Source organism: Vombatus ursinus, unplaced genomic scaffold (assembly GCF_900497805.2).
Source record: "Vombatus ursinus unplaced genomic scaffold, bare-nosed wombat genome assembly UNPS02014961.1, whole genome shotgun sequence".
Taxonomy (NCBI): domain Eukaryota; kingdom Metazoa; phylum Chordata; class Mammalia; order Diprotodontia; family Vombatidae; genus Vombatus; species Vombatus ursinus.
In genome coordinates, this window is record NW_020954739.1 from 1,804,061 (window position 1) to 1,820,018 (window position 15,958).

A 15,958-nucleotide genomic window follows, 5' to 3' on the forward strand; every position below is an offset into this window, starting at 1 on the left:
TTCCATTGTGTAGACAGGGACATTGAACTGAATGAAGCCAAAGAGTTAATTCATCCTTTGCCCAAATTTGAATCTGCCTTATTAGAAACATTCAGTTTTAATCTACTGAAAAACATGAGTGAGTATGCAATTTTTCTTTTATTTGAGGAGGCCTTCCTCTTCGTGTTACTGCTTTGTAAACCAGGAAGAATCATTTGTCTCTAGGGGGTTCTGGTGGGGAGATTACTTTTCTACCTGTCCCACTTTACCTTACATTTTTGCAGTAAAAACACATTTCATTAAGTACTTTCATCAGCCGCCTAGCCTTGTAAGGATTCTTGTTTTCACTTTGTACATGAAACAGGCTCAGGGAAGCTGTGATTTAACCTGAAGAAAGGTTGGGGTTTGAATCTTGTTCCTCTAAAGCCACTGAGTGTTCACTACACCACAGCCTCCCTTTTTAGAAATGAACTTTTCCCCTCCCCTTAAGGAAGCCCCAGGGTGTGGTAGAAAGAAGACTTGCTCTGAATGCAGTGTGGCATAGGGGAAGAGATCACTGCTTGATCACAGGCAGAAGTCTCCACTTCTGGATAGTCTTTGGGTTTCCTTATCTGCACAATGAGGGCTGGACTGGAGAGTCTTTGAAGTGCCTTCCAGCTGTTTTATGAGCCTGTGGTCTGGGTTAGATGTGGGGGCATAATAGCTGTCCTCAAGTGTTTGAAGGGACTTGATTTGTTCTACTCATTCCCTGAAGGCCTAACTAGTAGGTAGAAATTATATAGAGATGCTGGCTCAGGACAGTTCTGAACAATTAGAGCTGTGCAAAAATGGAATGGGTTGCCTCAGGAAGCAGTGGTTGACCAGTTAGATGATTATTTTTCTGTGAATTTCTCTTCAGGAATGGTGTGAATTGAATGATCCAAGCTCCCAAAGCTCCAAGCTTTGACCTGTAATTCTGAGCCTCTGCTTCACAGAGTAATTGTGAAAAACACTTTGTAGACATTAAAAGCCTTGAATACATGTAAATAGTTGTGTGTTAGCAAAATTGGAAAGAATTGAGATACTGGTTTATACTCTATAATAAACCAGCAACTCTTGACAGATTGTATAAAAAAAGGTTTAGGAAAAGGAAGTATGATCTAAGATCCCACAAGTTCAAAAATTATGTAGAATTGGAACAGGGCATAGTAAAACAACGTGAGTATCATATTATTCAAAGGAGTGAGTTTGGTAGTAACAAAACATAATAGGAAGTTCAGCATTTTTTGCCAGTTTTTGTTTTGTTTTTGTTTTAGCTGTTTTCTTAAACACCACCAGGAAACCCAAGGATATTTGCCATTTGTTTATCAGCCAGGGAAGCTCCTTCTTCCAAGTGAGAAAGCTTGTTTGACCAAGGTTATCAAGTTTGTTTAGGGTCTGTCTTGAAGAAGTGGGGCTTGGAGTTCCAGTTAGCTAATCTTGGCCAAGGGAATCTTTTTCAAATGCAGTGTGGTCAGTAAGACTACTAGCCTGAAGGGTTGGTTTAAATCCTTGCTCTACTACTAATTTGATGTATGAACTTAATAGTTCACATTGAGATGTAAATTTGTGATTAAAAACTTTAAATTCAACATTCTTAAGTGTTTACAATGTTGGTCACTTTAAGGTGCTTGATATACAAAGGCAAAAATGAGATTCCAGGCAGTTTATTCTACTAGGGCTATAGGTATATACAGATAAGTAAAAGTAATGTAGTTTGAAGCAGGAGAGACCACCTAAATGGGAAGATCTGTAAAGGCTCCATGTAAGATGTACATCCTGTGTGGAACCTTGAAACAGGGATTCCAAGAAACCGATGAGGATGGATGGACGGGGGACTACCGACATGTTGTAGTACAGTAAGGGGATAGCACTTTTAAGTTAAGGAATAGCTAAGTGGCCAATTTGGTTAGAATAATGTACACAGGAAGGTGACTAATGTGAAATGAATTTATAAAGACAGTTGTTGAGTTGAATTGTTGGAACTTTCAGTGTCAGGCACAGGAGTTTGTATTTCATATAAAAGACAATGGGCAAACAAGGATTTTTCAGCAGGTGATTAACACTGTTAGATCTGTGCTTTAGTAAAATATTATTCGGCAGTGTATAGAGGATGTATCAGAAGAGGGGAAGAAACTAGAAGCAGGAAGACCATTAGAAAATTGTTACTGTAATTAGGATAAGAGGTAATGGGGGTCTACACTAAGCTGAGTTGAAAGGAACAAATGTGCTAGGTAATTAGAATCAAGGATACTTGGTAACTGATTGTTTATGGTGGTGGTGAGATAACTGGGAGGATAGTGATGCCCTCTACTTACCTTGGAATTTTGAAGGGATCGGGTGGGTTTAGGAAGGAATTCCTTAAAAAGTGAATAATAAAAGTTGAGTTTTGTTTTGGATTCATAGTTTTAAGTACCTATTGAATTTCTGAGTAGACACGTCTAATTGGGGCTTTTGAGGTGGTAAAGGAGGAATGGAATTCAGAAGAGAAAGGAAAGGGGGCTGGATGTGTGGGTGTGAACACACGAGGAATTCGTACACGTTTAGATTTTTTGTAACATTTTATGTTCCTTGCGACACCCCTGTGACTTAGGGTATGTAAGGTTAATTTTGCCATTTCAAACCACGAAACAAACAGATAAGGTGACCTCGAGGAGGTCACAGTGAATTGGAACAGTCAGGGTTCCCAGATCCTCGGTCCCGATGCTCCTCCACAACCTTGGTAGCAGCGCAATGGATTCGATTCCTGAAAGCCCCACGTCGCTGCAACACAAAGACCCCCGCCCGACGCCTTTCCTCACCGCTGCTGACACGGGCACCTCCATCCCGTCAGTCCGACCGCCTCCCCTCCCGCCTACACTTGCGGTAATCTTGTCCCAAGTGTTCCCGTGCAGGCCACCCTCCGGCTCCCAGGAGACATCCCTGGAGCTCTCCGCCGCCATCCATACCCCAGGCTGCTCCCCGCTTTGGTCCAGCAGCCTCTCCCGGAATTCCGGCCGTGCGCCTCTGCCCTAACCCCCAACTTCTTTGTTTAGTGTTTGTGCACGTGTCCTGCCGGTAGACTTTCCCGCTGCCTCGGGGTCCTCGCACACAGCAAGCGCCTTATAAATGCCCGATGAGTTGGGCGGCAGGTCCGGATAGAGAGGGCGGGCTCTGGGGCCCACGAGAAGTCAGTTACCTAAAGTAGCGAAGCATGGTGTAGGCGGATGGCACTGGGATCTAGGTCTCCGGCCCTGGAGATTAAAGAAAAAAAAAAAAACATTGGGAAGCAAAAGGCCGATAACGTTTCCCGCCAGCCGTCTCAGCCCCTCAAGACTAGGTCCCGCCCTCTCGTAAGAACGCACTTCCGGTTTTCCATGGTGATGGTCGTAAATCGATCCCGGAAGTGACTGACGGCCAGAAATTGCTACCGGAAGTGGCTCGGTGAGTCGTAAAAGTGAGGTGCGACACTTCCGGCCGGCTTCTGTCTCTAGCGCGGGGAGGAATCGTGAGCTTTCCGAGGACGTTCTGCGGCTCCGGAGCCATGGAGCTGCCGCTGCCGCCTGACGGTGAGTCTGGGCCCATGCCCTGGGGGCCCCGGCCATGGCTTCCTGTCCCCATTCCTGCCGAGCGCACAACCTCTCGGGCCCCGTCTCTTCCCGGAGCCCCGCCCCCAGCGTTCCCGTTTCCCGTGTGAGCCCCGCCCCCTCTTGCCGCCTCAGTTTCCCCTCTGGGCCAGCGTCATTTTCCCCAGCGCCAGGGATGTCGGGTGGGGGGTTCGGACTCGGACGCGCTTCCCGCGATCATATGTCTCCCCCGCCTTTTCTCTGATCCATCCTCTCCTGCTCGGGCCCCAGACCAGGAGCTGCGGAATGTCATCGACAAGTTGGCCCAGTTCGTGGCCCGCAACGGGCCAGAGTTCGAGAAGATGACGATGGAAAAGCAGAAAGACAACCCCAAATTCTCCTTCCTCTTCGGAGGCGAGTTCTACAACTACTACAAGTGCAAGTTGGCCCTGGAGCAGCAGCAGCGTGAGTGGGTCCAGATATTCTTGGGACCAGCGGGGTTTTGAAACAGTCTCTAGGCTGAATGGGTTATAACAGCCTCCTTCTTTGAATTCAGCGGGTATTTATTAAATATCCGCTATGTGCTCGGTACTGTGTTAGTACCTGGTGCATTACAATACTATTCTCAGTTTAGGAAGAGAAAAAAATGATAATCCTTCCTCTCAAGAAGTTTACATTCTCCTGGGGAATGCAGCCTTGACATACATACGTAAATTAGTAGGGAGAAAGAAAAAACTGAGAAGTGGAAATTAAGAAAGATTTCTTAAAGGAGGTGTCCATGAGCCTCTGAGCTTAGCCTCAAAGGAAGCTAGGAATTTTATGAAACGGAGGTAAGGTGGAAGTGCATCTCAGGCACAGGGTCTTTTAAGTCATTTAATAAGCATTTATTAAGTGCTTTCTATGTGCCAGGCACTGTGCTAAATGCTAGGGATTCAAGGAAAGGTAACAATCACTGCCCTCGAGACAGTGTAAATGACAAGTACATGCAAAAATATGTACAGAGGATGTGTGTGAAGAAGAAGAGACTAGCTTTTGGGGAGGAACTGGGAAAGGCTTCCTGCAAAAGGTGGGATTCAAGCTGAGTCTTGAAGGAAGCTGGGGAAATTAAGAGGAAAAGATGAGGTAGGAGAGCATTCCAGACATGGGGAAAAACTAGTGCAAACGTACCTAGGCTGTTGATGGAGTGTTATATTTGAGGAAATGCCAGGTACGCCAGGCTTGCTGGATCATAGAGTGTATGGGCAAGAGTGAAGTATAAAAAGGCTAGAAAGGTAAGAAGAAACCAAATTATAAAGAATTTTGAATGGCAAACCGAGAAATTTACACATGATCCTGGGGGAGTTCTGATACCAAATGTTGAATTTGAAGGACAGCAAATAAGCCGGTTTATCTGTAATATTTAGTATAAGACGTCAAATAACGTGAAATATGTCTGGGAAAACAAGCTGGAGCAAGAATGTTAATGGCATTAAATTTCAAGCTGAAAAGTTTGTATTTTATCCTAGAAGCAGTAGGCAACCACTGAAGATTCTTAAGCGGGCAGGTGATTTAGAATTATGTATGAGGGGGATTTTGGCAGCTGTATAGAGGATAGATTAGAGAGGGGGGAAAACTGGATGCAAGGAGATTAATTAGGAAGTTATAATTCAGATAAAAGGTGATAAGGGCCTGAGCTTGAGTGGTAGAGACAAAGGGAGGAATTTTAAAGATGTGAAAATAGAATTGATTAAATGTGGGAACTTAATGATTAGGAAGGGTGAGGGAGAGTGAAAAGTCAAGGATGAGTCATAGTTTTTGACCCTAGTGACTGAAAGGATTGCAGAAATAAAGGAAGTTATGAATAGAGAGTGAGTTTAAGATTAAAGATACCTCTCTTGTGAATATTTTGAGTTAGATATCAATGAGAGAGACAGTTGTGAATGTATTTCAGGTAGACTCTAGCTCAGAAGAAAATCGAGGGTGAGATATGTAGAATTGGGGGTCACCAAATAGAGATTGTAATTGAATCTATTAGAGCTGATTAATAATAATAATTAATAATCTATTAGAACTTTAAAAAAGGATATGAAGTGAGAATTGAAGAAGATCCTGGCAAAGCTGTGTGTGGCACATAGAGTTAGTGAGCAGATTTTTGATTCAGCAAAAGAGACTAAGGAGGACAGTCGCACACAAGGAGAACTAATAAAGAGCATTGTAACCAAAAAAAACCTAAGGAGGAGTGAGTATATGGGAAGCAGGATCATGGGATGCCAGGTTTAGAGCTTAAAGGTACTTGAGAGTTCAGACAACCCCCTAATTTTACAGATGAAGCAACTGAAATTGAGAGGGGAAATGATTTGTCTAAAGTCATGGGGAGTAAGTGGCAGACCTAGGATTTGACTCCAAACCAGTACTCTTTCTACTACACCTTGTCCTCTGGCAAGATGGTCCTTAGCTTTAGAAAGCTTCAGAGAGGTCAGGAAGGATGAGGACTGAGAAAGGGCCATAAATTTAGCCATTAGGAGACCATAGGTCACCTTTGACATGGTTTCAATTGAGAAGTAAGGTCAGATTCCACATTGGAGGAGTTGAGCAGTCTGGTTTTTGTAGGTAGCAAACAGTTGTCTTTTTCTAAGAATTAGGTTATGTGTAGGAGGAGAGGCCTAAGTCAATAGCCTGAGCAGATGGCAGGGTCGGTGAAGGGTTTTGATGGTGGAGGAGACATGGACATGTTTGTACACTGCCACGAAGACAAGACATGGCAAGATTAAGAATGAGAGGAAATGATCAGGGCCTGCCAGAGGTGATAGGGGCTTGGGTCAAGGCCACTAGTGGAAGGATTTACTTTGACTGAAGGGCCTGGTCTTTGACAGTTTGTGGTTGTCCTTCCTTCTCAAAGAGACCAATGATATCAGGAGGGTGATGTCTTGACTTGCAAATGAATTAGATTTAAGTGAGGCAGGGCTGTGCAAAGTCATCAGCCTTACACTTTCCTCCAGAGTCATTCAGAGTCCAGTGGTATGACATAGGTAGGGATGGCCCTAGATGCAGTGGGAGACCTTAGCTGTCTTAAACTAATGTTTTTCCCAGGTCTCAGTTTGTCTGAGGTAACATCCTTTCAGTGATTAAAAGATAGGTAAGAATTGAGGCAAAAGGTGGCCTAGTTTGTCTTCTGAAAAGAATCAGTCTAGGAGGGGGACACCCTCTGGGTTTCTGGCCAGAGCAGAAATAACTGCTGTTTACACTTACTCTGAGCCATCAAAACCCAAACGATGACCAAGTGAGCCTTGGGCTGGGGCCTAGTATTGGCCAGTCAGTGCGAGCCAGAGGGATTCGAGTTTAAAGGCATGGTCAGGTAGCTCCAATGGGATTTATCAAACCCGGTTTTTTCAGAGCTATATTTCAAGAAATCATAAATGAAACTACATGAGACGAAAGGGTTAATTGCCCCAGTTTAAAAAAAACAAACCGAAAAACAATGCTAGAATAAGTAGGAAAGAGAGGAAAAAACAACAACAACTAAACCCCAAGGTCTTGCAAAGTATAAGCAATCAAAATTTACATTCGTTTGGATAGAGCACATAGAGCACCCACATAAAGGTATGATTCCCTTTGTGGACAGAGGAGGAAGGAAGATTATTTGTTAATTCAGAAAGTATTTACCTAGGGCCTAGTGGTGCATGGTTATTATCCTGTTTAATAAAACAGGATAATGAGGAAAAGGGGAAGGGACTTCAACACTAGAGATTTTTCCTAACCTTGTAACCTTTACACTTTGGTGGTTTCTCTGAGCTGGTAGTAAATTCTACCTAAATTATTCCAGGACCTAGAACCAAGCAACTGGAAGTATGAGTGTGATTTGTGAATGGAAGTCTTGGTTATCCTGTCAAAAATGTATTGTGTGTATCAGAACTGATGCCCATACAAAGGAGTTTTGACACACAGAGTCACAGGTTTTCTTTGTCTTTAAATCAACTCTTAAGGTAGTAAGAGAGGATTTGTAGTGGACTGCTTTGTGAGGTAGTGAGTTCCCTGTCACTGGAAATCTTTGAAGTGGTAGATCATTGACCACTTGTCAAGACCTTCTGAGGTTGTCTCTGAGATTCTACAGTTCTCAGAAAAAGAGCTGGGCTTCAGGGCTACTTAATTGTCTGATTTTGAGCAAGTACCTTTCCCTTCCTAGACCTTAGTTTCTTCTTAGGTAAAATGAGAGGATTAGAGTAGATACTCAACTCTGAATCCTATGAAATTCTATAAGTAGCTATAGAACCTTGAACAAAGCCTTTCCTCTCTGTGGGCCTCAGTTTTTCTATCTGTATATATTTATAAATATATATATATATATATACACACACATATATATATATAAAATCTGTATCTATCTATCTATATCTATATATAAAAAGAACTAGTTGGGTAAGATCACTTGTAAGATTCTTTTCAGTTTTCACCCTCTTTATGTAGTCTAATTCATAGTTTCTAACCAGCTGCGACATTCTGTAACCATGGTTGAATGTTGGGGTGGGGAGAGAGCTCAAGTTGACAGGAAAAGACTTGAGGTTCATTTGCAGGAAGAGAAGAATCTGAAGTAGAGAACAATTTCATTTTGATAGTAGAAATAGCTTTGCTTTTCCACAGTCCTTGAAGGAATCTCTATGGTATAGAAACAGTGAGTTTCAGAGCAAACATGAGGAGAATGGAAAGGTTGATTATATGATGTTAGAAACAATTTTGTTTTTTACGTTTTATGCTGTTTTAGTGATGTGCAAGCAGCAGACTCCAGAGCTAGAACCTGCTGCCCAGATGCAGCCCTTGCCGCAGCCCTCCTTACCACCAGCTCCAACCATCAGCCCCTCTCAGGGAGCCCCTGCTGTGGAAGAACTCATTCAGCAGAGCCAGTGGAGCCTGCAGCAGCAGGAGCAGCACCTCCTGGCCATGAGACAGGTAAAGCTGCCGTTGTTTGCCACGATATTGCTGGCGCCTCACTCTCCCCACAGCAGTCCCTGTCACCTGCTTTTCAGCGAGCTCCACCAGAGGCAGATGACTGCCTCTTTGCCACCTTTGGCGGTAATGGCTTTTGAAAAGGCTTTGGAGAGTCTCTTAATGGGGAAGATATGTACAAATTTCATGTCTCAGGGACATTCATGGGCATAGGAACTGTGAAGCATGGTGTAGTACCAAGAGCCTTGGACAGGGATATCCTGGGCACTAGTCCTAATTTGGCCATTTCCCCGCCATCTGACCTGGGCAGAGCACTTCCCCTTTCGTGGCCTTAGTTTTCTTCTCTATCAAGTAAGGCAAGAGGAGTGATTTGATTAAATGACTATTTTTCTCTGAGATTTCCCCCAACTCTGGTTTACCATGTCAAGTGGCTCCCTCTCAACTCTGAGTAATGCCATTAATGTGGATGCTAGTAAAGATTGATAAGGTGTTAACAACTTTGTTCAGCTTCCTGTGAAAGCAAAAAGCTCGAGTAAAGAAATGCATTTCACTGTGTAGCCTGAAGTCTGGTCTTCCTCTTGAGTGTGGAATTCTTTCAATCTGGAATACAGATCATGTCGTCAGAATTCAGTTAGTCTTGTTTCTCTGGCTTTTTGTTATATATCAAATGAATGAAGACATCTTGGTCTGGTCTTCTTTAGGAGCAAGTTACATCTGCAATAGCCCATGCAGTGGAGCAGCAGATGCAGAAACTGCTGGAGGAAACCCAACTGGACATGAATGAGTTTGATAACCTGCTGCAACCAATAATTGATACGTGCACCAAAGATGCAATCTCTGTAAGTAAGAGACTCCTCCAGAAAATGTGCCTGGACTGATTGATGGGTATTGTCACCCTGAGACCAAGCCTTGACTCACTTACCTTTCTTTTGACTAGAAAGGAGTTGTTCATTCCTTCAGTAGTTTATTGGGTGCCTACTCTTGTAGGAGGCTCTGTTAGATGACAGGTGTTCCATTGGTAAGTCATTCTGATGACAAAATGGCCATTTATTCCTTCGTCCTATTTTTAGAGAAAAAAGAAAAGTGGGGTAGGCTACTTTGGAAGATAAACTCCCTGCTATTGGAAGGATTCAAACAGACCTTGCCAGTAATGTTATAGAGGGGGATTTTTGCCTGAAGTAGGTGGACTGGCGTGCATGAGTTCTGAGGTCCTTCCCAACTCTGAGACAGGGTGATTTAGGCTGATAAAAGGGTATCAGATGTGGAGACGTAGCCAAGGTTTGCGTCTTGTTTATGCTTTTTACCTGACAAAAGCACTTCATCTTCTGAATCTGTTCTGTCATGTCAGTTGGAACCTGGCAGAGTGGAGAAAGTGCTGGCCTTAGAGTTAGAGACATGGGAGGATTTCCTGCCTGTGGCATTTAGCAAGTGTATTATGATGGGCAAATCACCTGATCTCTTTGAGGTTTCTTTATCTGTAGTCCCCGGTCTAAACTTTATTGGCAGTCCACCAGTAGGTTGTTGTGGGCCTCGGGTTTCATGACGTCTGCTGTGCTTTGCAGACTCTAAGGTGTTCTGTGTACATCGTATATAATGTTATTGGCATGACTTACTTCACCCGGACACTTGTGAGGGAAGTGTTTTGTAAATTGTGGAGAACCACAGAAAAGCGACCTATTTATCATCACAATTGCCGTGGTGATTCTAAGTAAAATTCTAAGAAGTTTAAATATTTAGTCCAGGTGACAGTTATTAAATTGGCATTTCCAGGCGGGAAAGAATTGGATGTTCAGTAATGCCAAGACTCCTCCACACTGTGAGCTGATGGCTGGCCACCTCCGAAATCGGATCACTGCTGATGGGGCACATTTTGAGCTGCGATTGCATTTGATTTACCTGATCAATGATGTTTTGCATCACTGGTAAGGGCTTTCAGTAAATACAATTTCTAGATTGTCTGCCAGGATACTTAACTCTTCCACACACATATGCATTACTTACAAGGTTCTCTAGTTTTCTGTTGTGTACCATTGTGTACTGTTCTCTGCCCTTTTTCTCTCAAACCCCCAAATTTAACTTTTATAAATCCTGAACATGCCTTATGATGACATTACTCTTATATTTATGTGTGTGTATACACACACACACACACACACACACACACAGATAGATAAAGATATGTATTATCCTTTCAAAGATATCTCCTTTTGATGGCACAGCCTATGTTCAGACTTACTTGTTTGGGTCTGTCTCCATCTGGCTGTAGATGATATCAAAGTAGTGAGAGTCTGATGTATCAAAAGATGCATTAAGTCTTTCATGTTGGAATGCGTGTGTCCTTGGATCGTCCTAGCAAAGAGGATGGAGTAACTCTTTTAAATTGTCCACCCTCTGCAACCCTCTTGTGATGAATTGTGTGTATATTTGTATATATAAATGTACTTGTCCAATCCATTCCCTAAATGTTGCCGTTAATAGAATCCTAAAATGTGTCACCCTCTTGGCTTTTCACCATTACAGTTCCTATTCCTGAATCACCTCTAGCATCTTTTTTTTACCTCCTTGTTCAGTCTGCTACAGCTCACTATTAGGAAAAACTGCAGGGAGCAATTAGGTAGTGCAGTGGATAGAGCACAGGCCCTGGAGTCAGGAGGCCCTGTGTTCAAATTTGGCCCTCACTAGCTGTGTGACCCTGGGCAAGTCACTTAACACCATTGCCTAGGCAAAAAAAACAAAACGAAACAAAACTGCGAATCACTACCACTATATGTATGGACCCCACCCTCTACAAATTCCTCAACTGCAGTTTGCATGTGGCCCCCAACTGTTATTTATGAGTAGTCTTTATGCCCTGGAATCCCTTTCCCACTCCTTAACATCATTCCAGCCTGTCATCTTTTTGGATCCTGATTCAGTCTTTCAATATGTTACCTATCCATCCTTCCCAGCTACTTGTATCTGGAAAAGGATAAGAGAACCCTTTACTGCTATACAATATTTCTTGTATAGTTATTCAGTTAAAATTTAATATTTTATCATTACTTTTGTTTTTATATCATAGTTGTTTCCCCTTAGTAGCTCTTACCACTGAATCCTTTCTTGCACCAAAAAAAAAGGAGAAAAAAGGAAAAAAGTAAGCAAGCCAACTTACAAAGCAACTGTATTTGACAGTAGAGATCAAATTTTACATCCATAGTGCCAATATCTCTTCAGAAAAGGAGATGTGTTTCTTTATTGGTTCTCCAGGATGACTTCTCAGTGTTGTCGTGTATGTTACTGAAATCATTGTTTAAATCTTTTTGATTATACTTTCTTCACTCTGCATCGCTTCTTACTAGTACTCATTCTGAATTCTTCATAATTTTAATGGGTCAATATTATTTCATTATATATGTAATAATGTGCAAATCACACAGTAATTAGAATTTATTAACAATAAATCTTTTTAAAACTTAATATAAAAGACATCCTTTTGCTGTAGTTACCTGTTTTACACAGTTTGAATTGGGTTCACAAGATTTTGACACATTCTTCATTATGAAACCATATTTTTTATCATAGTAGATATTACGTATATCTTTGACACACAGTACATTTTTCCTAGTCGTGTTTTTACTCCATAATATTTCACTGGGGTTTAAATCAGGCAAGTTGTCAGGCCATTAAAGCATGTTTATCTCCATTTCTTGGATAAGTTTTTTTACCTTTGTGATGTGGCATTATGCAAAGACATATTGCAGGATTCCATCTCCCTTTGGGAATTTCTGTAATTCCAGAACAATTCTACTTCTTAGTATGTGAGTATGTTTATCAGAGTTCATCTTTCTCTCAGTGGGAATAAGACTTCCAGGCCCATTAGAAATAAAAAATTCCTCAGTTTTTTGGGGGAGGATAGGGGAGAAGGGGGAGGGTGTTTTACAGTCTGAAGGTGCCCAGATTATACAGGATCACCTAGATTTTGATAGCAGTTTCAGTATAGTCTTGAATGAAAAAGCAAATTTCAGCTGTAAAATTGCTTTTTCCCAATCTTCAGTACTCCATTCTTGGCATTGTTTTGCCCATGACAAGTGTATTTTCTTCTTGGCAGCAGTTAGCAGCTGTTTTTTCCCTCTCATCATCTGTTCTTTCAGCTTGAACACACCTGGGCTGGAGTGTAGAGGAGTCAGTGACCAGGCCTGTCTGAAGGTCTTGTCTTCTGAGGTGGAATTTTAGACTATTTTGCAATGACGGTTTGAGTTGGTTGTGTTTTATCTTTCTGACCCTGCTTTGCTTTGTTCTTCAGTGTAATAGAGACTATTTTGTTGCCATCTTGTGTGATCCTTGAAGCATTTGGCTTTCTTCTCTACTTCACTCCCTCCTTTACCCCCCAACAAGGGCTCCTGCAATAGTTCCCCAAAGTGCATCCTTTAGGTACTAGAGCCTTTACACATTTCCTTGAAATAACAGCCATTCTCTAAAACTCCAGAATTTGAACTGTAAGAAAAGAGAGCAGGGAAACATGTGGTTATTGCACCATATCCACAGTCACCTAACAGTGAGCTGAGTGAAACAAGCTCAAGTATGGAGTCATTTAGTCATGGTCTCACACACACACATACACATACACACACACACACACACCCTCACACACCCCCCATTCTGTGTCACTGCCACAGAATGAAGCCCTGTAAAAAATTATTGCTTGCCTCAAATAATATGTGTGCCTCAGTGCTACTGTTTTCTCAGCCAGTTATGCAATCAACAGACACCCATTTTGTTTCTAATTTTTGGCTACCCTAGAATGTTGTAAACATTAATGTGTACAACTTTTCTTTCTCTCATTGACCTCCTGGAGAATATGCCCTGGAATAGGATTGCTGGGTTAGAGAATTTGAACATTTCAGTGATTTTATTCACGTAATTCCAAACTGATTCCCAGACTAGTTGGACCAATTTATAGCTCCACTAACAGTGTATTAGTGGGCCTGCCCTCTGCTTCTTCAACATTGATTATTTCCATTGTTAAAAATCATTTTTGCCCCTTTGACAGGTATGAGGTAGAAACAAAGAATTATTTCAAGTTTCATTTCTCTTTTTTTTTTCTTTTTTTTTGGTGAGGCAGTTGGGGTTAAATGACTTGCCTAGGGCCATACAGCTGGTACACGTCAAGTGTTTTGTCTGAGGCCGGATTTGAACTCAGGTCCTCCTGACTTCAGGGCCGGTGCTCTATCCACTATAACACCTAGCTGCCCCCATTTCTCTTAATTATTTGAAACAATCTCAATACAAACATTGATTTTGCTTTACTTATGAAAACTTCTTATCCCTATTATCTTTTGGGGTATAGCTCTTGTCCTCGTATATTTATAAAAGTTTCTTACAAATCTTGGATTCTGGAATCTTATCAGAAATATTTAATACAAAGATTTTTTTTCCCTCAGTTTCTCTTCTTATTCAAGGCTGCTTTGGTTTTATTTGTCTGACAGCTTTTAATTTTGCATAATCAGAAGTCTGTTTTATCTTTTATGATATCCCATCTCCTTTTAAAGAAGCATTTTCACCATAGCCATGATTGTGAAAGGAACCTTCTTCTGTTGTCTCACATTTTTTTATATTTTGGTCATAGACCCTTTTGGAGCATATCATATATGTGGAGTAAGATGCTGATCTAACCCAGTTGCTACCAAACAGACTTCCTATTTTCTCAGGAATTTCCTTTTTTTTTCCCAAGTTTTATTGATTCCTTTTGTGTTTACACCAATTTCTGAATACCTGAATTTTTCTATACCAAAGAAAAGAAGAGGAGATGTGGCTGGGGGGGTGGTATCTGACTGTGAGTAGCCTGTTATGTGCTTGTGTATTGGGCCCCTTTAAGGACTCGGGCAGTGGAAGGACTCATTTCTTCTCCAGGGCCACGGTTCCCTTCCTCCATTTCCCTCGACAGTGCCACATCTCCAGTAGTCACATTAAGGCCTGAGCTTGACACAGGCAACTTCTCCTTCCCTTTTTAGCCAGCGGAAGCAGGCGAGGGATTTATTGGCTGCCCTGCAGAAAGTAGTGGTTCCCATTTACTGTACCAGCTTTTTAGCTGTGGAAGAGGATAAACAGCAGAAGATTGCCCGGGTGAGTAACTGCCTGCCTTTCTCCTCTTCCTTGACTTTGATTGAGAGAGCCTGGAAATATTTTAAAGCGGGCAAAAAGGATTTCTGTGCCTAATTCTCCCTTCCTGTTTTCCCTCTACCCAGCTCCTCCAGTTGTGGGAGAAGAATGGTTACTTCGATGAGTCAATTATCCAGCAGTTGCAGAGCCCAGCCCTCGGGCTCGGACAGTACCAGGTTGGTGGGAACACCTTTCCACTTGGCTTTTTTTATAGCGTGATCCAGGTAGATTAGGTGCTGCCATCTCCAGCATTCTCTCGGAGTTAGAATTGTTATCCATTTATGAATCAGATCAGAAAACTTTTCACACGAGTGCATGCGTGCATGTCCACGCACTCACATTCACACTCACACTCACTTCTGAACTAGCATTGATTCCCAGTCAGTGGCAGGATTCAAGTACTGTTGGCATGTGACTTGCTTTGTAAAAAGCTCATTTGTACACAGGTTTTCTGGAGTGTCTCTTATTTATGGGGAAGTCTATCTGTATGGAACAAACTACTAGAGAGTTTTTAGAAGTGGAAGGAACCTTAGGCCAGAGAACATATACGTGGAATCTTTCCGGAATCAATTGTGCTTACTAATGAATGTAGACTAAATGGGCTGCCCTCACTTGGATGCTCTGTGGAGTACATGGGAGGCAGTAGCAGACTGTCAGGGTCATTTCACACCAGCCAGTGTGTTGGCTTGTTTGCTCGGCTTTCCTTATTTTAGGGAGGGTGCGTTTTGGCCGACTTAGCATCTGATTAGGTGATGATGCATAAGGAGAAAGGTAAAAGTCTTCTGTTAGGGAAAAGGAGTCAGTGGGAAGTTTATAGTCTGTAAAAAAGGAAAGGGTGCCCATGAGACATCTCAGCAGTGAAGAATGGTCCTGAGAGGCCTGCTGTGTGGACACCTGGGTGTGAAATGTCTTTTGGCTCAGGTTTGACTTGTGGTTCTCACTGGTTTAGGCAACACTGATCATTGAATATGCAGCTGTGGTACAGCCAGTTCAAATGGCCTTCCAACAACAGATACAGACCCTGAAGACTCAGCACGAGGAGTTTGTTAACAGCTTGGCGCAGCAGCAGCAGCAGCAGCAGCAGCAGCAGCAACAGCAGCAGCAGCAGCAGCCACCCCCACAACAGATACAGATCCCGCCTATGGAAAGTGAAGTGAAATCAACCCCTCCCCCGCCGGCCCCACCTCCAGCGCCTACACCTGCGCCCTCTGCCCCTCCAACCACACAGCCAGGTTGGTACTCAGCTCTTCTGGCTGAGCCGCTTTGTCTCTAGAAGTAAGGGTCAGGTACCTGTTCTCCACGTTACCCCCAGACAGCCTCCCCATTACCTTGTTTCCAGAGACAGGCTCTGATTTCTG

The 15,958-nt window shown here is 42.6% G+C and overlaps 2 protein-coding genes across 3 annotated transcripts in view; one reads left to right on the plus strand and one right to left on the minus strand.

Moving 5' to 3' along the window:
• The first annotated feature begins 3,453 nt into the window (after nt 1-3,453).
• Nucleotides 3,454-15,958, plus strand: part of CHERP (calcium homeostasis endoplasmic reticulum protein) — a 32,005-nt gene continuing 19,500 nt past the window's right edge. For both annotated transcript variants that reach the window (XM_027845356.1, XM_027845357.1), the window contains exons 1-8: nt 3,454-3,545; nt 3,834-4,007; nt 8,281-8,465; nt 9,164-9,301; nt 10,233-10,384; nt 14,453-14,564; nt 14,687-14,776; nt 15,550-15,832. In XM_027845356.1, coding sequence (XP_027701157.1) covers nt 3,521-3,545; nt 3,834-4,007; nt 8,281-8,465; nt 9,164-9,301; nt 10,233-10,384; nt 14,453-14,564; nt 14,687-14,776; nt 15,550-15,832 — 1,159 coding nt within the window. In that variant the 5' untranslated portion in view covers nt 3,454-3,520. The remainder of the gene's footprint in view (nt 3,546-3,833; nt 4,008-8,280; nt 8,466-9,163; nt 9,302-10,232; nt 10,385-14,452; nt 14,565-14,686; nt 14,777-15,549; nt 15,833-15,958) is intronic.
• Nucleotides 11,943-15,958, minus strand: part of CUNH19orf44 (chromosome unknown C19orf44 homolog) — a 50,563-nt gene continuing 46,547 nt past the window's right edge. The window contains exon 9 of the mRNA XM_027845359.1: nt 11,943-12,935. The gene's annotated coding sequence lies outside the window, so the exon portion shown is untranslated. The remainder of the gene's footprint in view (nt 12,936-15,958) is intronic.